This window comes from Polypterus senegalus, chromosome 17 (assembly GCF_016835505.1).
Source record: "Polypterus senegalus isolate Bchr_013 chromosome 17, ASM1683550v1, whole genome shotgun sequence".
Classification (NCBI taxonomy): domain Eukaryota; kingdom Metazoa; phylum Chordata; class Cladistia; order Polypteriformes; family Polypteridae; genus Polypterus; species Polypterus senegalus.
The window spans coordinates 51,662,231-51,683,972 of record NC_053170.1 but is presented as its reverse complement, the minus strand read 5'-3'; the positions used below and the strand labels follow the sequence as shown (position 1 = coordinate 51,683,972).

At 37.6% G+C, this 21,742-nt stretch overlaps 1 protein-coding gene across 3 annotated transcripts; it reads left to right on the top strand.

Moving 5' to 3' along the window:
- The first annotated feature begins 1,905 nt into the window (after nucleotides 1-1,905).
- dcdc2b (doublecortin domain containing 2B) lies at nucleotides 1,906-21,678 on the top strand. Of its 3 annotated transcripts, none has more exons than XM_039740775.1 (11): nucleotides 1,906-2,334; nucleotides 5,082-5,136; nucleotides 8,622-8,692; nucleotides 11,352-11,483; nucleotides 13,587-13,736; nucleotides 15,495-15,531; nucleotides 15,921-15,989; nucleotides 17,125-17,308; nucleotides 20,365-20,468; nucleotides 20,724-20,786; nucleotides 20,987-21,673. In XM_039740775.1, the coding sequence occupies exons 1-11, from the start codon at nucleotides 2,060-2,062 to the stop codon at nucleotides 21,125-21,127; spliced, it is 1,281 nt and encodes a 426-aa protein (XP_039596709.1). In that variant the 5' UTR covers nucleotides 1,906-2,059; the 3' UTR covers nucleotides 21,128-21,673. The 3 variants fall into 3 exon arrangements, with proteins under 3 accessions (XP_039596709.1, XP_039596711.1, XP_039596710.1); XM_039740777.1 differs by having other exon boundaries at nucleotides 20,980-21,113; XM_039740776.1 differs by lacking the exon at nucleotides 15,921-15,989 and having other exon boundaries at nucleotides 20,987-21,678.
- The last annotated feature ends 64 nt before the right edge of the window (nucleotides 21,679-21,742 follow it).

The following is a 21,742-nucleotide window of genomic DNA, read 5'->3' as shown; positions in this document are numbered from 1 at the left end:
ACTTTAACAACACCAACTTTATTCAGCTTGAAACAGCAACAGCGCGGTTATTTATTGTAGCGGGATCTGCCACTCTCCTATACACAGACACAGCAGTCAGGCAGGGTTGTGCCCTGTGCATTTATAATGTTTCTTGTTCCTTGTATCACCCATCGACGGCAGGCGCTTATAGCATGTCCACAATCTTTTCAGATTTGCTTTTACGGCAAACTGCTATAGCGCTGGGAAACTGTGATTGCTTTGGGACGCTGTTCCGCGTGTCGTCCCGTTGGGTGAAATTCCACAAGAGAACTCACTGACACCAGCCATGATTCTTTTCAAAGGTAAAGTGCAGGTTAATTTGTTTTATGTATTTTTACTTTATATTTTGTATTAATTATTTTTATATGAATAGTTTTGGGTTGTGGAATGAATCATCTGAGTTTCCATTATTCCTTATGGGGAAATTCACTTTGATATGTGAGTGCTTTGGACTGCGAGCTCATTTCTAGATTGAATTATGCTTGCAAACCAAGGTTCCACTGTAATTGTGATCAAGTGGAATGACAAGAAAGACATTAAGCACTGTTCACAAAGCAGCAACAGTCAATTGAAATGTGGAAGTCACTACAGTAAGTCTGGCGCTGTGGTAGCCTAAAATACCAAAATGGGCGGTATTGATGGGGCAGATCGGGCACTGACATTCACAAGCATCTGCAACAATATTAGAAAATTGTGCAAAGAAACACGCTTGTACTGACCCTCTTGAAATATCAAACTGTGTATTGGTGACTGTGTCAAAACATATCACACAAAAGACATACTAAATGTGCATCAGTACTGCTGTGGACACTAAATGTACCTTTTGTACTGTAATTATCTTGTTTTGATATTAAGATGTTTCTATTACACATAATTCACATTTTTTGTTGTTGACAAAATGCAGTGTTTTTTGTACATTTTTCCAAGGGGAACAAAATACTAATGAGGGTAATAACAACAGCCAAAGCTGCAAATAGTTTGCAGTTAGTAACAGATTACACATTAATGTCACAATTTTCTCTGTGTGGTACACTGAGGGGGACATCGTTCATAGTGATAGTTCTACGCCACCCTGTTTGCTACTTTTCCTATTGTTTCCTTTCATTTTTGAAATTAATTTGAATTTTATGTATGTTTTGGTGTCAACAATTTTTTTCTTCTAGTTTAGCTTTAACCAGTGTTTAGAGCTGTTGGCTTTATCTTTGAAATGGTAACTTTAATCTGTGACATTATTAAGTTCATTAGCAACTAAAGTGAGCAGATAATTAGGCTTTTACTGGGCAAATCAGCTTAATTTCTAAAATCAAATATTATGACGTTAATTAAAAACCAAGGGAGTCTCAGTGCTATGCTAATTATTATTCCTCATTGATGATAACGGAAATGTTAATATTCTGAGAGAAAGTTTAAAAGCTGCACTGTTCCTTGTAGATAAGCTATTACAAATGGCGTGGAAGATCTGTAGTTAATAAATATTTATTCTGTAGGCAAGTAAGCCACAATCAAAGTTTAGCACAGGTTTGTTATCCACTGGCATCTGATAGGCTGAGAGCGTCCCCAGACTAGTGGAGAATTAACTATTAGGCTTTTGCCTCTGAGCTAATTGGAATTTTTGTTCAGGCCCTGGGAGTTTATTTAGTTTAACAACTACTGTGGCCACCTTCCTTTTCAAAGTGCTCTTCTTGTAAGTGAAATAATTGAGATACTGTGTAATGCAGTGATTTACGAGCCCTTGCTGCCACATTGTGAAAACAGTGAGGTGTTCAGTTTATCTTATTGACTCAGCCTTTAAGGTTTTGTTGGTGGGTTGGTCCATAAATCCTGCTATAGCTAGAGTAGCTGCCATGGCAACCAGGAAATACTCACAGCCTAGCCACAGTCGGCCGGGCAGTCCAGCCAAAGCAGTGTTTACAAGCAAGCCGACTCCGGAGAGCTTCAAGAAGGAACAGAAGAAGCCTGAAAACCCCTGGGAATTACAACTGAGTGAAATCTGTTTTAACTCCCAGCTGAGGCTTTCCAGATTGTGACAAGTTTGAAAATGACCTCGGTTAGCACTGTGTTTCCACCTGCAAAGAACATTATAGTGTACAAAAATGGGGACCCTTTCTTTAATGGGAGAAAAATTGTAGTAAACCAGAAGCAATTTTTAACCTACGAGTCTTTTCTTAATGAAGTGACCGGCAATATCCACGCTCCCACCGCAATAAGGAACCTGTACACGCCTAAAGAAGGTCATCGTGTCCATGAACTGAATGACTTACAGAATGGTTGTCATTATGTGGCGGCGGGCTTTGAACGCTTTAAGAAACTCGAGTAAGTGAAGTTCTGATTTATGATTTGAGTTACATGTTAACCTCTCTAATGTAATATTTATAGAATGGCACTTCTTTTAAATGCATTGTAATTGTCCCAAAGTATATGAGAACTTTATTCTTCAACCAGTATATGTTAGTTAGATATTCATGCTAATGAGAGTCAGCATGAAAGAGTGCAAGACACATTTTAAACAAGACAACCTAGGATCTTTAAAAGGAATATTAATCCACAACTAGCCCTGGTTACATTATAATTGTCATTTTATTAGAACTGACAAAATTAAATGACACAAACTACTGTAGTGTCTTCAAAAGGAATAGTAATCCACAACTAGCCCTGGTTACATTATAATTGTCATTTTATTAGAATTGATCGAGTTCATTACAGCTCAGCTTCAGCTATTTTGGCCTGACTTTTCTCAGAAGTAATTCATTACATTATGATTATCCATCCATCCATTTTCTAACCCGCTGAATCCGAAGACAGGGTCACGGGGGTCTGCTGGAGCCAATCCCAGCCAACACAGGGCACAAGGCAGGAACCAATCCAAGGCAGGGTGCCAACCCACTGCAGGACACACACAAACACACCAAGCACACACTAGGGCCAATGTAGAATCACCAATCCACCTAACCTGCATTTCTTTGGATTGTGGGAGGAAACCCACACAGACACGGGGAGAACATGCAAACTCCACGCAGGGAGGACCTGGGAAGCGAACCCGGGTCTCCCAACTGCGAGGCAGCAGCGCTACCACTGCGCCACCGTGCCACCCTACATTATGATTATGATTTCTAATATTCCAAACATTTCAGTTTATAATATTTTAAAGTGACATTCTCATGTAAAGCAGGACATTAACAGGCCATAGATTTTCTCCTGAAGTGCTATTTTAACTGAAAAGCAGTAACATTTGTTGCATGTAGCATTTCAATTGCTTTTTTTTAAAACTATCTGGACAATAAGTAAAAAAAAAGGACAATTTGGATAATTTATATATAAATGTGATGATCTTCATGTGGTGTTTCCGAGTTCTGGACTTAGGATAAAGCGATTCATTAGTTTTACCAATTTCCTTATGAGACACTTATTTGCTCATTTCTACCATTAATATTTCTATTCAGAAATGTCCAACAGTCAAAGTGTCACATTTAATAATATACACACATATTTAATTGTGAACATGTTGCCCCCATATTCCACTTACCATCCTTTACAGAACCTGCTTAATACAATTTGGGGTTGTGGGTTCAGGAACCTATTTAGAGAGTTACTGGTCCATCAGGGGAGACACTCTGGGCCAGTATAGAGATTTTTAGGTAAGGGTGAGAGAGGTTTTGAGGTAAGGGTGTTATGACTTACCATGATGTTGGACAGTGGTGACGTGTTATATGTTGATTAGCACATGCAATTAAGAATTTCACTGTACTCTGTGCACATAACAGAATAAACATAGCATGCATGTCTTTGAATTTGGGATGTGGGGGAAGCCCACACAGAAATGGGAAGAACTTACAAACTCCACACCAGCAATGACCCAGTTCAGTCCTAGAACTCGGAAGCTGTGAGGCCAATAAGGCTAATGTTATTCTAAATAAAAACATTTATAAGTAATTGCCTGCTGATGAACATAGACGCACAGAGTGAGCACTCTTGTTTTTACAACAGATTATTCATTGAACCTGTTTTAGTTAATTTACAACCCAAGGAAATTTACAGATGTTCAAAAAGTGCCTTCAGTGAAGCAGAAATGTAAAGATGACACCCACGTCTGGCAATTAATAGCTGTGATAGCAAAAGTCATTTTTCAGAATTTCTTTGAAAATTAAATACTTACATTAGGAAGTTTTTTTTCCACACAAAGAATGATACAGACTTGGAATAAACTACCAAGTAGTGTGGTAGACAGTAAGATTTTAGGGACTTTCAAAACTTGACTCGATGTTATTGTAGAAGAATTAAGTGGATAGAACTGGCGAGTTTTGTGGGGCTGAATGGGCTGCTCTCGCCTGGAGTGTTCTAATGTTCTCGTGTTGGACTCCAGAACCACAGCAGGCACTGGAACAACCAGTCCACCACAGGCACACCTTGGGATCAAAGGCTGTCTACTAGGTTTATATCTGCACAATAAAATGACAAAGAATAATACTTGGGGGAAGTACAGTGGTTAGCCCTTCCTAGTCCTCTGTTTGAATCGTGGTCCAGTCTGTCTGTGTGGTGTCTGCATGGCCTTTCTGCATTTGTTTGGACTTTTCTCCTGGTTCATCAGCTTTTCTCCCACATTCCAAAGTCTAGCTCGCCCTTTTTGGGGGATAGGGGAACTGGTGGGGGGTTATGCATAAATATATCCTGCAAATATGTCTGCAGTTGATTCCTGTGCCCAGTGCTGTCAGGAAAGGCTCTGGCTTTCATGGCCCTGAACTTAATCATTTGTGTTTGAAATATGAATGGGATCATTGAATCAATACTGGGATTAATTAAACAAAGATTACGGTTGATAAACTGGCTTGAAAATTAGCAGCTAAGGTGTTTGTTAATTAAGTAAATTAATTCAGGTGAACTTTGAGTCAAGTTTGTAATTCATCCTAAATGCTAATCATTACATGATCTGATGTGTAACTGAAAGTCAAAGGAAGCAGAGGCAGCGCAATCCCCTTCATCAGCAGAAAGAAGTTATTGAATGTTTGCAGTCATTGCTAAGTGGTCAGACTGCGCTAAGGTAATGTGTCATCTTTTATTTTCAGTTATTTAAACCCTGGATCAAAAAAGGCACCAAACAGGAAAAGAGATGACATTCAGGTGAGAAACTGGAAGAAAAGTTCTAAAAAAAGTTTGTTTTTGTATCACAAGTGGCTTTCATTTTACTATAATAAATATGAACTGAACATGTTTTTCTTTTTTTTTTTGGGTATAATGGAAACCTGCTGATCATATTGTTTTTTTTTTTTTATTTAAAACACTACACAGCTGAATTTGGATAGGGAGCTTTAAGCAAAATGTGGACATGAATAAAAACGAATGGCTTGATACAAAGGCATGAAATGCTGACTGAAAACCAAAAAGTGCTTCTTCATTATTTGGTCTAAGATTAATAACTTAAAAAAAAGCATCTTGCATAGATTTGCCTTTGAGTATTCATTATGTTATATACAGTATGCAATCTAATAAATAATGAAAGAAAATGAAATTTGGATGAGTCTGCCCAATTCATAGTTATCTGGACAGTTTATTTCCTCCCTCAGTCAATCCAGTAACCCAAAGGCTGCTTGAAGAGTAAAATTAACCCTAAATGCATATGTCTCTCTATATAAAATAGCCATCTATCCATGTCTAAATTCCATTTGGTCCAATTCAGTGTTGTTAGGATTAATTAATACATAAAATGTAACTGAGATAAAGTGTTGAGTATCAAGTAATTGGTTAATAGCAGTTGCAGCAGATGTGCAGAACTGTGCATCCTGGGACTAATGGACTGGTGCCACTGCTTCACGGATTTAGTGTCTTGGGTCCCTTAATGATGCGTATGTTAGGGTAACTGGCCGTTTGTGGGTGTGCAAGCTAGTGGGCCTTGTGATGGTGGTGGGGACCCTGGCCCATGATAGGTACCAGTCACCAATGACTATGAACTGGATTACGTCGGCAGGAGGATATTATTTTATGCTATGTTAATCAAATCATGTTTGGATGTTTGCTTTCTGATGTCCACTCAGCTTGATTTCTACTGAAGAAAATAATATAAAAGTCAACATTTATGGACTGAAACCAATGGTATTCTTTTAAGTTATTAAACAACGCTCAATTTACTTGTGGAATAAATGCCAGCTAAAGTGAAATACATACAGTTAAAGTGCTTATTTCAGTTTATACACTGCAAATATCTAATATTGCGTTCCAATTGAGAATTTAAATTCAGATTTAATTAAATACTTTACATTTTCCATTCTTTGTCCAATTTATTTGAGAAATGTTAGTGAATGTTAATTTAGCATATTAACTTAAAAAAGTTTTACAGCTCACACCAAAGGTCTAAAAGTACTCGTTGCAGATATTCGCACATCCGTAACCACAAATACTTCCTTCAGATTTCTGCTTGAAATTCTTCACTGGAGTTCTCATTCTGACTACTAATAGAGTGCCAGCTCCTAATAACCCAGAAAAATGGTGTACATCTACATAATATTGTGTATACATACATAACATAAACGTTATTATAGATCACACAATAGACAAAAAGGGTTTAAAAATAACTACAATTAAATTGCCTGAATTAGATTTTGCTTAACTTAATGTTAAGATTTGTTAAATAGAATATCACAAATTACAGGTTAAAAATACTCTTGTGTAAACAGATGGCTGTTAGGTCTCTGGTAACTTTAAGAAATCTAACTAAAAATAATAATTTCATGAAAATCAATATCAGTTTCCTAAAATCAAGTTGTTAAGCAAAGCTACTGCAGTTGACCCTGTGCTTATTAGTTGAAATGCAGGGATCTGTAAAGGGGTATTTCAGATAATCTCTTCTGAAATCTTAAACGTTTCACCAGCAGGGTTTAGCTGTCATTAAATTATTATGTGCAGTTATGGAAACAATGCTCATTTTGCTAAAGATGCTGAAGATCAAAAAGGATCGAGTTACACCAGTATTGAATATCTGTTTGTCAGAGTGTAGTAAACATGCCAGCTAAACAAATAACAGCGCAACTGGAACAAAAAAGGACATCAGATAGAAACAAAAAAGACAGATTTAATAGTTTCAATAAGTGGTAGAAAAAGACCTTATTTAATGTACAGTATACACTGCAACTCATGAGGGGTTCACCTCAGTGGGATTGGCCATAGCGCGCAGTCCCAATACTTTCTCAGTGTACAAGTCAGTGGCTGTCTGCCCGTGTGTGAAGTCTATGATTTCTAAGATAGCAATTAAATCAAATAGAAACACAGATAAAGTTGTCTGCCAAGATTACATTTTATCAAATGTGTAACATTAACAGATGTAACTCATCCAAGACCTCTGTTAAACAAGCCCACACAATATGAACATTTAAATCAGGAACCCAACCCAAAGGTGGCCTGCACTCACAAAGACGGTGTGTACCTCAGGTCTGTATGAACAAGAATCTTAAAACTTTACAAGCACTGATATGCACTGTACTCGTAAGTTATTTGCATCTTTCAATCAATTAATTTAACCAGTTTAATGCAATTTTAAGGTCCCTACAATTTGTAGGAGCCAACCTGGTTAGGGGTGCCAGACCGTTACAGAGTACTTTCAAACATTCACTCATAATGGACTCATTTTAAGTTCCACATGTTTGTGATCTGAAAAAGAAGCAAAATATTCTGAGAAGTAAAAAAAGAAGATGACACAAGAATATTGTGCGTACCCCATAAAGACAATGACTAAACTGGGAACCCATATCTACAGTGACTTGGGCAGGAATGGAGTCCAGACCTGTGGGGCTGTAAGGCAACCCCACTGATTATAAAAATATTTCCCACACAAAATACGCATCTTGCTAAAATATTAAGACATCACTAGTAGAGAGAAATAAAAGAAAGATTATATTGTCCAAAAGCCCAAGGTGTAATTAAGCAGCTCATTAGCGGCAAGTCCCAGATTGTAGTCAAGTGCTTTAGATGGCAACAAGAGTTTTGGGTATCCAGGACAACAGTCTGTGTTTTACAAAGTGACCACTGGAGTACCAAAGAAAACAGCCAGAAGGGAAGACACTTGGCTCTTTGACAACTGATCAGACATGCTGCTCATGGTGTGGGAGACCTGTGGCCGCCTAGAGCCACAAAGAGCACATTCCTCGGAAGGAGTCGGCTGCTTAATCAGAGTGCTCTGCAAGTTTGGGCACGCTCGGGGAGAAGTCCATGCCTCCACTCTTCTGTTTAGATGTAAACAATAACTGCATTGTCCATATGGCAAAGTCATGTGCTTTGATTTTGGCAACTAATGTTGATATCTAACTGTATTGTAACAAAATAGGCTACTTTATTTTCCAGGACAGCATTTCTTTTTTCCTTGTGCAGTTGCACAAAGGTAGACAATGGCGTCTCTGAGCTGCAGTTCCCAAGGAGCTCCTACAGACCTGTAGGCACCCTTTGTTAATCCAATCTTGAGCTTAATTTATTTAATCCAAATCACCGTAAATTGCATTAAAAAATAAGAGGCAGTATAATACATATATTTAAGAAATCAATTTGAAGCCCGTGTCTCCACTATTCTAATGCATTTCCACACAAGGTTTCTCATTTGAGACTCATTTATCTGCTTTCAGATACAGACAGTATACAGACTGAACGTCTCGGCGAAATGGAGGAAACAAATCCACATGCCTGTGGTGATATTGTAAGTGTTTGGATTTGGCTGATGAGCAAGAAAATGCTCTTATATTTGTAGATTTTAAGTTAAATGCATAAAATGAACAGTGGTGTATAATGTGCTGTATTTAATTTCAGATTATGTATTATGTATTCTACTTATGTCTATCTATCTATCTATCTATCTATCTATCTATCTATCTATCTATCTATCTATCTATCTATCTATCTATCTATCTATCTATCTATCTATCAAATTGTTCCTTTAATATACAGTACATCCATTTATTTATCCTCTCCTGAAACTCTGAATTGGATTAAGTAAGTTTAAGAATTATATGTTTTGTTTTATACAGGGCCCTCCATAATGTTTGGGACAAATACAAAATTTTCCTTTGATTTATCCCTCTGGTCCACAGTTTAAAATTACAAATCAAACAATTCAATTCACATTGCAGACTTTCATTAAAGGGTATTTACATACATTTCAGTCACATCATGATGTAGAAATTACAACACATTTTATACATTTGTGCCCCCAGCCCATTTCAGGGCACCAGAGTATTTGGGACAACTGACGTCACAGGTATTTGTGATTCCTCAGGTGTGTTTTATTGCTTCCACAGTGCAGCCATAAGATACCTGGGCTTGCTTCTACCCTTTGGAGTCTGTAGTTGCCATTGTTCAACATGATGACAAGAGCTGTGCCAATGAAAGTCAAAGAACCCATTAGCATCTGTTTGTGATATTTGCTTAATCAAGAAAGAGACTAAAAGATGTCACATTTCTAATTTCTATGATCTCACATTTTTAAGTGGCCAGTGGTCTTTTATAATATTAGTCTGTTTCTTTAAGGCAATTCAAATTACCTTATTGTGTGGCTTCACTTTTTGCATGTTTAGAACACTAAAAAAATACACTCTTCTTTACTGATACACTAATCTAGAAGACATAAATTAACTGTCTAAGACAAATATTTTTTGTAAACTATCTAAAGGGCCTAAGACTTTTGTAATATATAGCTGTATACCAGTGTCATTTCATTTGTAACAGTGAGCTAGCCTTAGAGGTGATGTTTCAAATAAAAAGGCATATACAAAACTGGAAAGTAGAAGGCAAAGATTAAAATGGGATAAAGTTCAGAACCACCCAGAAATCCAGGACCCAATGTTTGTGTTCCTTTGACCATTTTCACCCTTTCTCTCCGTTGTTAAAGGTGACACTTGGTATTTGGCTTGCATTATTTAAGGATGATAACTGAGGACCTATATAGTATCCGTTTCTCACTACAGACTCTGATGACCTGGTCCTCATGTGCAGTTGTCTATCTGGGCCTTTTGCTTCTTCTTCTGTCCTAGGTTAGATCAGATTTGCTTTCATCCCTCAAGAGAGTGGTGGCCACATTTATATGAAATCTTCAGTTAAATGGCAATCTGTCACATGGAATAACCATCACTTTGCAAAAACAACATTGGACTTACGAGTTCCTTGAGGAAGCTGTTTCGTTTAAAATTTACAGTACATATGATTGATTAAGGATAAGTTAAGAGCGCTTACCATTAGGCCATTGGAGTAATGTCTATTGAAAATGGGGTTTTGTAGTCATACGTGAATAATACATTATAAATCAGTCATTTCAAACAGTAATAACCAATTATAACATTAGTAATGTATTTTTTATATTTTTAAATCAATTTAATGGTTCCTAGGTCAAACCAAAAACGTTTCTGTCACAAACATGAACATTTCTGAATGATTCCAGTCTTTTAGTGTATGTGTATACTAGTGTTGATTAGCAAAATATGCTGTGTTAGTAGTTGACCTTGTTCGCTGAAAATCTTCCTGGACATTCACATTGTGGCTGGCTTAGGAAATCATTTTTTCCCAGTGCCCCATGATGCTTTGCAAGGACATTGTGACATCACAGAGCTGTAGCAGTCATGAACAGAACTTTAAACCATGCTTACTGCAGGGAGAAGGGTCTAGCTGCAGACCTCTGCAGCTTTGCAATCCAGGAGCTCTGCTGAACAACCAATTGATTTTCATGTTTATGTGAATTGGTTTACACAACAGTATTTGAGTCAGATAACTCTCCCATAACCCTAACATTGACCATAGTGTAACCAGGCATATTGCATAACATCACCGGCATATAATGCAATGTATCAACGTCCTCAGTAGAGTGGCTCCCTGAAAATATGCAGCTAGAGTCTATTAGCTGTAAAGCGGCTGCCTGATTCACTTCGTGGATACGTGGTGTCACGACCACTGCTGATTTGCACCCTGCATATGCTTAAAAAATTAAAAAAGCAGAGCTTGCAGTATTTTCATTTGTGGGGTACATTAAATGACAATAATAAGAATACTATGAGTACAGTCGCTGAATTTCCTCAGTTGCTGTGCGGCACCATATCACTAATTATGGGGGGCACATTGGTTGGATTGAGATGCTGAATATTTTAAACTACACAACAACCAGCCATGAGAGCATGCCTCTCTAAGATTATGTAAATGAAGTCTGTGACTAAAAATTGCTGAAAAAGCTGTGAAATGTAACAGGGCTTTTAGGAATCAGACTCACATTGAACAATAAAAATGCACAAATCAGCTGATTTAAAGTTTCTTTTAATTCAAGTGAGGTCCTTGTTGCCCCAGTAATGGATGCTTCTTTGTTGTTTCTGTTGCAGCGTGTTTCGAAATGGAGATTTGCTTTGCCCTGCTTTTCGTCTAATCATTCCCAAGAATGTCCTGCACGACTGGGAGAAAATCCTCATAATGGTTACGGAAAAGGCAAACCTGCGTACAGGAGCAGTCCAGAGGTGGGTCTTGTGCTAAGAAAACAAAAAACCAAAGTGACTTTACAGACATACATTTGTGTCATTTGTTCGTCTTGCTGTTTGATGCCATTCTGGTATTATAAGGATTACTTCAGATTACCTGATTTAGCCGAAAGTATAGCAGAAATACTCCATAAGCAAATGAGTCAGAGGTTATATCTGAACTAGTAGAAGGACAAAAGTGATGATCGTTAAATAATTAAAGTAAATCCACTAGTATTACTATAATAAGGTCAGAAATTGATAGGTGAATACAGAAGAAATTATTTTGGAATAATACTTTTCCTATTTATGTGTGTAACATTATTTGTCCTTTTGATGATTAATTTTTTAAGAATATTTTAGTGGATTTATGTACAGAGTTTCATTGAAGTTAGTTTAACTTAATTAAAACTGATGCAAGGTATTAGTCTGGCAGTGTGGAGTTATGCCTAAGGCATTCAGCTACACAAAATTAAAGCTGTCAAATCAGTTCCTCACAACTTATTCACTGTTGTCCAAAATAAGTCCCTGAACCAGATCATACAATATAAAAATATACAGAAACAACTTTATGCTTGTAGTGCATTACCATGATGATGGTATAATAATATTCTAATAAAAATATTGACTTTTTTATTGAAAAAATTCTTTAGAAATCAATTTTTATACTTATTGCAGGTTAAAACTTGTATAGATAAAATCTCAGAAACTCGTTGGTCAGCTAGCCTGGGGGAATACAGGTGGGCAGAGATGAAAGGCCATTAACAAGTCTGTGTAACCTGGAATGAAAAGGATAGGTAGATTTTACGGAAATCCCTTCCTCCTTTATGAGAAAAACTTTGGCTGGAATGGGGTTGAATCGTTCTTAGACTGACATGAAACAGGGGAGTTGCCCTGCACAGTGACATCCCATTTTCTGGGCGGTATGTTAGAGATGCCAGACCAACATGAAGATTGGATAACAAAGGCTGTCTCTCTTTCTCTTGGCATTTTCCATCCTGAGGGCAGGCCATTTCTGTTGCCCTATGCAGATGTCATGATGAGTCAAGGGCCATGCCGCACCATCTTGGCCTATACCAAAACGGAGAGCCATCTGGAAGTCTAAAGCTGATGTCACATTGTGTGACATCTAGTTTAGGGGTATGTCAGATTTGCTGACCCCAGTTGCTGGTCTCGGTGCTGGACCATGTTACATTTAGTGATTGCATGTCAGCCTTCCAGCACAGTCCTGCTCCACACTTTTTGTGGCAGCCAGTAATGTGCTTAATGATGGAGAAGGGTTAACAGGTTCAGCCACAATCTCACACTTTATTTTCCATTTTTTACATTCTCTTGAGGTACATAAAGCACGAGATATCAGACAGATGAGCCTCTCTTCTGTTTGTGTGGTCCAAAATTCCTGCGTTCCTTATTCCTCATTGCTGCATTATATGCATTGTATTTGTCTGAGCATTCATTGGTTGTCAGCTCTCATGCACACAAAGCCACCCCTATGAATATAGACAAAATCAAAGCTGTTTCATTTTATTGTAGAGAGTCATGGACTAGCTGGAGTGGGTCACTGGGAATGTCACATTACGTGACCAGCTTCACTGGAACATGCCTCCAACTTGTGAAGATTATATAAATGAAGGTGATGACTGAAAAAGTCATGTGATACGTCTTAGCCTTCAGCAAGATAAACTGATTATTAGCCTGCTTTGTATTAATATTATTTTTCCGCCACTCACATTCATACTGTACTTATATTTTGGGCACATTATTTGAAATGCATGAATAAATATGTCACTTTTTTCCTGCCAGTTCTGGTATTCTGTCTAATGCCTGGGGTTATGGATATATTTAGCTATAGTGACCATGCTGGTAAGAACACTGTACACAAAAAGGCTAAGGAGCGGATTTGAGGCATTCTATGGAGGTCTACATAATAAAGAGTATGGAGGAGAGAATTGGGGTCACTCTAGAACTCTACCGTGACAAAACAAAAGTGATGGTGTTGTTGAAAGACAATAAAAAAGCAGTGTGGGCTGGAATGGCATATCAAACTCTTTAATTTGATATGAATTGTTAATACAGTAAATAATCATTTGTTGATTTAACTAGGCTGTGTACAGTCGAGGGGGTGACTATATCAAGTGGAGACAAACTGGAAAGTGGACAGTATTGTGTGGCAGTAGGAACTGAAAAGTTTAAGCATCTGCCCTACATTGAACTACTTGTGCCTAAACCACCAGCATACAACAGCAAGCTTAGGTAAGAATTCACTCTCAGAACTCTGGTGAATTATTTTGTACAGTTTAGTTCAATTTAATCCTGTCTAAGTAAGCAAGATGGAAAACTGATTAGCCTCACAGCTCTTGGTTTGAATGCCAGGCCATCCACTGGGTGAGTTTTCCTTCCTCATCCCAATTATTTGCCATTAAGGCTGTCGGAATTGTTCTTGCTTATTGTGATTTTACAATTGGATTAAGAGGCTTAGTGGATTCTAAAATCTTCACTAACAACTGAGTTGGCATATCTAAAATATATCTAATAGCAGCATGGGAATTAAACTGTCTTCTAATGTATTTATTTATCTGGATGTCTGTGGCCATGCCACCTGCACTTCAGAACAGGAAAGTCATCTGCAGCTTGGCATGTTTGAGCTCTGCCAGTACTTGATCGGGAGGCCATCTAGGAAAGGTTTGGGTTGGTGCTGGAAGATGTGCTGATGAGGGGATGCTTACCATGTGGTCTATGCAGTGACAGGGACACTGTCATGTAAAAATGAGATGGGCAACTTTTCATTTATTTGTCAATGTCTTGGCCAAATTGCCCACCACAGCCTGGTCATTCTGTGCCCCTAATCACTAACTATCTCTCTCACCCCTTCACCACCTAATAAGTGGTGGGCAAACGGGTGCAAGAAATGTTACTGAATTAGGACTGAAGACAAATTGGGGATATCTACAGTGAATTGTTGTCTCATCCAGAAGAGTGTGAGCTTTAATTTACATCTAGATCGTGTAATTGTGTCAACAAGGTGGGTTCAATATTTATTGTCTTTAAAGGATGTTTGTCTACCTAGCCCTGAAGAAGGAAAGCAAATTCCAAAACGCATTGGCCCGAAGAAGACTTGATTGGATGTTAAGGACTGGACACTTTTGCAGTTCCCTGTTAATATCTACCTTGAAATGTTCAAACAAATATATCTGCACTGTTCTGACATCAAAACACAATGAGAAGCCTGAGGGCTCAGTATTGGAAGCTACATATATACTGGAGCTCAGATCTACTGTTTGCTTTGTCGGTTTTGTGACAAATGTGTTTCCGTTACTTGTTTTAAATATACTCTGCTGGCTTTTGTAATCGTCAAACCACTTCTACCACCACGTGTGACGGCAGCCATTCTTGCGCCAGTACTCTCAACCAAATATTAGGTGGGGAAGGGGTTAAAGAGATGGTTAACCGATTATAGACAGGTACAATTAGAGGGGGCCAGAATGACCAGGCTGTGGTGGGCGATTTAGCCAGTACAATAGGTAACATCCTACAACTTTCAAAACATGCCCAAAGATCTTTTATGACCACAAGTCACTGTCCTGGGGCATTGGGACCCCCGCATGGTAAGCACTTCCAGCAGCAACACAAGCTGTTCCTAGATGGTCTCCCAAACATGCTTCCTGTTAGTTTACTGTTAATGACTAGCTTCAAATGTTCAAGTGAGTACACGGTATTTGAAATAACATCTTGCACTGTTATGATGGCCAAGGAGAATGAGAAGCCTGAAGGTTCAGTAGTGGAAGCTGTAAAGTTCAAATGTGTTGTCTGCTTGTTTGGTTTTGAGAAAAATGTGTTTCTGTTACTTGTTTTATCTACACGTTGCTGTTTTTTGGATAACAGTTGTTTAATATGAGATGTAGAGTGGTACATTATGACTGAAGTAGTTTAAAAAAGCACTTTGAGTAGTTTAGAAAAGTACAATTTAGATGTAACTAATTATTATCATTTGTTATTTTCTTCTTATTTCAGGCATGCTGGAAATAGACGTTTCAGAAAAAAAAATGAGGTATAATACAAATATATTCTTTAAGGGTCATACAACAAAACAAACTGCTTGTGACCTACAGTACATAAATGTTCAAACATGGTGAAAATTCTGTTATTTTTTTGGTCCAGTTTAGGTTTAGGGTTAACAGTGTGTAGTGTCAGCATTCTTGAACTAAGACGACAGATGACATGTCATTATTTACTTCACCTCTTATGTTAGGTGGCACTTTTAATAGGAAGGGCTTCATTTAAAGAAAGGAATGTGTAACAGTCACATAACCGCGGCATTTCATCCCACATTTCTAACCCAGCTCGCTCTGTAGCTGCTCCACCTTTTAGGAGGTGAGTTTGTTTGTTTTTTTGCCATGGGATAACATTCTTGTCTTATTTCCTGTCTTGTGTCAGTAGTATAGGAAACCAGACAGTGTCCCGCAGGATGGAGCCAGTGACTCTGCCCTCCTTCATTCACCAGAAGAGGTATAACCTAAACCTGACTCTCTGTTATCTTTAACATGTTTTGTTGAATTATGACATAAATTACAGCATACAGGTCACTTCTATGGATGACACTGCTGCCTATTAGCACCAGGGATCTGGGCTCACCTCCCCAGTCGGCCACTGTCTGTGTGGAATTTGCACCTTAGTCTTTAATCCTCCATCTTCAAGTGTACATGTTTCCATTTCATGGGGCTCCTTTTATACTGCTGGACTTTCATCACCATTTCTATTTATCCTGCATTGCTGCTCTTGCACAATCACTTAGCGGGTACATCACAATTATCACTTCAGTTTATAAATATGTCATTAGTATTCTATCCTTTTCTCTGTTCCTATGTGCTGAATTATTCATTCCATGAGAAAACTAAGGTCCTTCAGTTTGAAAGCCGTAATTTTTACTACTGTAAACATATTTTAACCCCAGTCTAGTTTGTTGGTTGGTTGCATATCTAAAATGAAAGATGAAACCATGTGCTATTTTGTTTAGTAAAGAATAAGCATGTCTTTTAAAAGGTTCAAATTTAAAACTTGTCTCATTTTTTTTAATGTCTCAGTAAAGTGTTTATAATGAATGGGGGTCGGGGGTCACAGCACATGCAGAATCGAGGTACTGCATGGTTGGGGCCCTGGAAGGTTCTGTTTGAAGGTACATGCTGGTTTGGAGTACTTTTCAGTTATCAATATTTAATATGGCATCTTTCACGTGCAAGCTTCAGAGCAGCATGGTTTACAAACCAAATACAGCTATAAGATAAAGGATGCTTTTAAATAAAAAATGAAAACAGAACAACAAAAGAGGTATTGTGTGTACATAACAATAAACTGAAGCAAACAAGTGGCAGGATGGCATAAGGAAAAAAAAAACTCAAGCATTTTACATATGATAAGAAAAGAAGAACTAGATGTTTTAACGTGCCAAACAGTTGAGCTGTAGTTTTAGCATTGGATTAAAAGTGTACTAATTGTAACATCGGTAACATTTCCTTGTTACTACAGTTTACAATGGAATGGGTTCAGTAAATGGATGAATGGGTGCATGGCATTCTTCTGCCTCTCTGACAGCCGCCTTCCGTTTAGGTGTGTGACCTGCGTTTTTATTTCTGCTCTTGTGCAGTCAGACATCCGCAGAGTGAAGTCAACAGGAGCCACAGATGAACCTGGCATCACCTCCTCCCCACCAGTGATCAAAAGAAACAAGGACAAGAATGGACCCAGGGAGGAGGACTCCATATTTTATGCTAAACCTGTTCGAGTACGGAAACATGACAATAATTCCAAACCAAGTAATAAAACAGAAGGTAATAAATTAACCATTTTTATTTACAGTATGTATTCTTTCCTGCTGTAAATTACTGAGTTTAGCAAAAATGTGAAGAATTTGATAAATAGAAATAAATAACTTTGCTAAGGGTGTTTTGTTGGGATTGAAAATAAAGTTTTCAATTAACCACTTATGTAAACAGACTGGAGGTAGCAATATACTGTATTACAGGCAGGAAGTATTCAAAGAAAAATAAATAAGCTTGGCTAGTCTTATCCTTGGTTTCTGATACATAATGGCCAGATAAAAATGGGTTACTAAACAGATGCTGAAAAGAACAGAACTTACTATAAAAACAGGCAATAGGAAAACTAGAAGGCTGAACCCGAATTTCTGGATATTTCCATAGGATGTATGAAAATACTGCTGACCTACAATCTTAAAATAAAACATAAGTATACACTTAGTTGCATCAAATATTTGAAGTATTAAAATTTCTGCTTCATGTTAAATGTTTAAAGTCTAAATATTCTCAGTTGTAATAGAAATTTGCCGTTTTCACCTTCTGATAAAGGTCCATTATGGGTTAATTCCTCTGCAAAGGATAACAAATAAAAAACATCATATTCATAATTGGGTGGCATGGTGGCAGCTCCTCTCTGTGTGGAGTTTGCATGTTTTCCCCCTGACTGCGTGGGTTTTCTCAGGGGCTCCAGTTTCCTCCTCCTGTTCAAAGATGTGCAGGTTAGGTGAATTGGCAACACTACATTGGCCCTAGTGCGTGTGTGTGTGAATGTGTGTTCACCCTGAGATGGACAGGCACCCTGTCCAGGGTTTAGTCCTGCCTTGTTTCCTACGCTAGCTGAGATAGGCCCCAGCACCCTCATTGACCCTGGTCTGGATTAAGTGGGTTAGAAAATGACATGACATACTGTATTCGTAATCACTTACCCTGAAATAGTCTAAAACAGTGCTTCCCAAACTCGGTCCTGGGGACCCCCTTTGGTTGTAGGTTTTTGTTCCAACCAGCTTTTGTTTTTAATTGGACTCCTGAACTAATTAAGTGGTGTGTTATTTCCCAAATTCAGTGTTTTGGGAACAATATAGAAATTAGAAAACTAACTAAGTTTGGTAAATATATATACATACATATATATATATATATATAAAAAAAGTAGAAATATTTCTAAATGTCTTATAAATGTAAAAATCATGCTGCTGTGCTTTTCTGAATGTAGAATAAGAAAAAAAAAATACCAGCTAATTAAATGAGATCAGTGTTATCAGGTATTGTCATTGATTAGGAATCCGGTTGGAACAAAAACCTGCAGCCACACGGGGTCCCCAGGACCGAGGTTGGGAAACACTGTTCTAAAAATGATACCCCACATGCTTATGTTTCAAATTTGTCATTTCTCACCGTCTATGAGTGGCTCTTAGAGGGTTAGCACCTCTGGTAAAGGGTAAAATATCAAAAATGTTATCTTAATTGTGATCAGCAATCTTGAAATCGCATAAAATGACACTCCACAAGCCTGTATTACTGATCCCAGTTTTTTAGATGCTTTGTGAAAAGGAGTAACTTTGACCCCTTGTGTCCTATTAGGGGATGAACCCCTGGGGTCAGCTGATGTGGTGTACACAACTTCATGTCCTTCTGATCAAGACACCTATTGGGTTACTCTATATCATAACGGTATAATTTCCTGCACAAAATAGGGTCCATAAATGCCCTAAAGATGAGGGTTTTTCAGATCTAGAGGGAAAGCAGGGGAAACCCAAAAAGCTCAACACATTGCATAAGTTAAATGGTACATCATATGTGTGTGTTTTCTTATAGTGGTGAATTAGGGGGCAATGGTCAAAAAAAAAAACCTCAACTGACTTGTGAATGATCTTAAGTAATTCTATCTAAACACTAAAAAGCTGCCATTTTATTACCTAACTAGCTGTGTAAGCCCTAAAAAGTCCCCCTTAAAAAGCCCGGGGTCCTAAAAACTTTTGAAATCGTCAGATAAAAAAAAAACAAAAAAATTGAAATGTAGAGGTGCTAGGTGATTGAAAGGAACTATTCTGGTCGTCTCTCTCCTAGGAGGATTCGTTTTGCTGACGTGCTTGTATTGCTTGGGCATTAACACCGGGAGGAAAATAAAAGTAATACCGTTTTGCCGCTGTTAGCAGCTAAGCGACTTTGTCTTTCTTCTGAGGTTTCGTTTTGCTGACGTGCTGGCCTCGCTTGTGTTACTAATGGCTAAGTGAGTTTTCTGTTTTCTCAGAGGCAGAGCCCTTACCCCGCCTCCACTTCTCACTTCCGGGCCGAACAGACACACACACTTCCACGTGTAGACGTTTACATACAAGATAATTGTTGAATTGCACAAACTAATGGGGCTATAAACTTAAGCTTTCAATTAAGATCAAGATTACGGTTATAGCCCCATTAGTTTGTGTGTGACAGACATTAACGGTTTATGTAGATAATGTAATATACCATTGGTGTACCACTCTCAGGCCTGTTTTTATTTCAGTTTTGGGTCAGTTAGGTTGAGCCTATACTTTGACAACCATGGACAGGGTGCCAGTCTATCTCATGGGCCAATCACACACACAGACACACAAGCCCCGTGGCGTACTGGAATCCCCAATGAACTTAACCAGCTTGTCTTTATGGATAAGAGAGGAAAACCTTTGAATGAACAGGAAGAAGGTGCAGATTCCACACGGACAACCCCAGGATGCTGGATCTATAAGGACACAGCACTCCCCACCACACCAACCTACAGTTAGTTTATCAAAGTAAATCTCAAGACAATAATTATTAAATAAAAGATAATGTTGTACTGTGAGCTAATGAATTACAATGATTATTAGATTTCAGAAAATTTTTTTTTTTTTCCTCCTGTTAAATTGATTGCCATTTACCTTTGCTGTTATCTGATATTTTCAATCACTTTTATAAAAGAAAATGATAATTTTAAAATTACTTTCATTTCAAGGTAATTTAATGTTTGCATTTTTTAATTAAAATTCCTCTTCATTCTTTTATGCATATTTAAAAAAAAAAAAAGTTTTCAAATGAATTTTACATTACAGAAGAACCTGGAGTTTTTAGGGGTAACCAGGAAAGGAAGGAGGCACAGGGAGCCCGAGAAGTACCAGAAGATGAGAACACAAGAGTAGAGCTGCCGCTTGATGAGGTACGCACTGCCACCTCATTTCTCCCATACATTATTTAGTTTTATTTTTTTTTTTTGCACAGATGTCACAACCACAAGAATTAATTATTTTTTTCTAACATGCTTAAATCCACAATACATTTCAAATCTTTCATCAAAACACAGTCTGTTTCTCAACTAATCCACATGCCAGGCTTGTGTTAAATGGATTGACATGCTGTACTTCTGTCTTTCATATTAATCGGACTAGTGCTAAACACATAATTTTGTTTTCAGAGAGTAGCAGAAACAGTGGATGATGAACTAATAGCAATGAATGGAGACCACCATTCATTAAAGGTAAAGAAATAATGGTTGCTTACAGATAATTAATAAAAGCCTTTATATAAAAAAGAAAAAAAAAGTCTTGTATGCACCTCATTAGAAATCAACTCCTGGATTCCTGAAATATCAAGTCTACTGCCTTCTTTTTTAATGATGAATTTCATGGTAGGCCTTTTCTGATCTAACCAATGCCCTTCTTTTGTGTAAGGAACTAGAAATGGAACCCCCTCCAGAGACAGAGAATTAGGTCTCGCAGGACTAAGCAGACCATCACAACAAAAGTGCCCAAGCAAATGCCTGAACAGACCCACATCCAGTTCAGTTTAGCTTCAAAAAGTAAAGAGGTCAGTTTTTAAAAAAGCAAAACAGATGTTTATCATATGCTGAGAATACAAATGTGCTGTTATACCATTGATGGAAGCATTCTGTTGAAACACAATATTATTTCACTGTAAATATGACTGTTCTTCCACATGATTACCTTATGATACCTGTATCTCTGTGTATAAAATGACTGGTGTGTTTAAGATATGAATTTTATGTTAATGTAAAGGATGCGTCTCTCTTTTTTGTATACTTATTTTTTATATTCGTCCCTGTAAGGGTGACATATCATCTACTTTATGTTGTTTTGTAATCTGGGCACAGCACATCATAAATATATTGTGTTCAAGTTACTGTACTCCCAAGAATAACTTAGTTGTACAATTAAACAGCCTTAACATTTGTTTTATATTGTACTGTTATATCAAACTGTGATTTTCCTGTCTTAATTAGCATTTTTTCCACAAGCATCGATCAAATGTGAACTTCAATAAAAAGAAAAATTTACAGTATAAATGAAAATAAAGTTTTGTTTTTTACATTTATACATTTTTGTTCTTGCTTACATGCAGGATGTATATTTAATACAAAACCTCTATGCTTATTGGCAACCTTATAAAATAATAAAATGTAAAAAAAAAATCAAA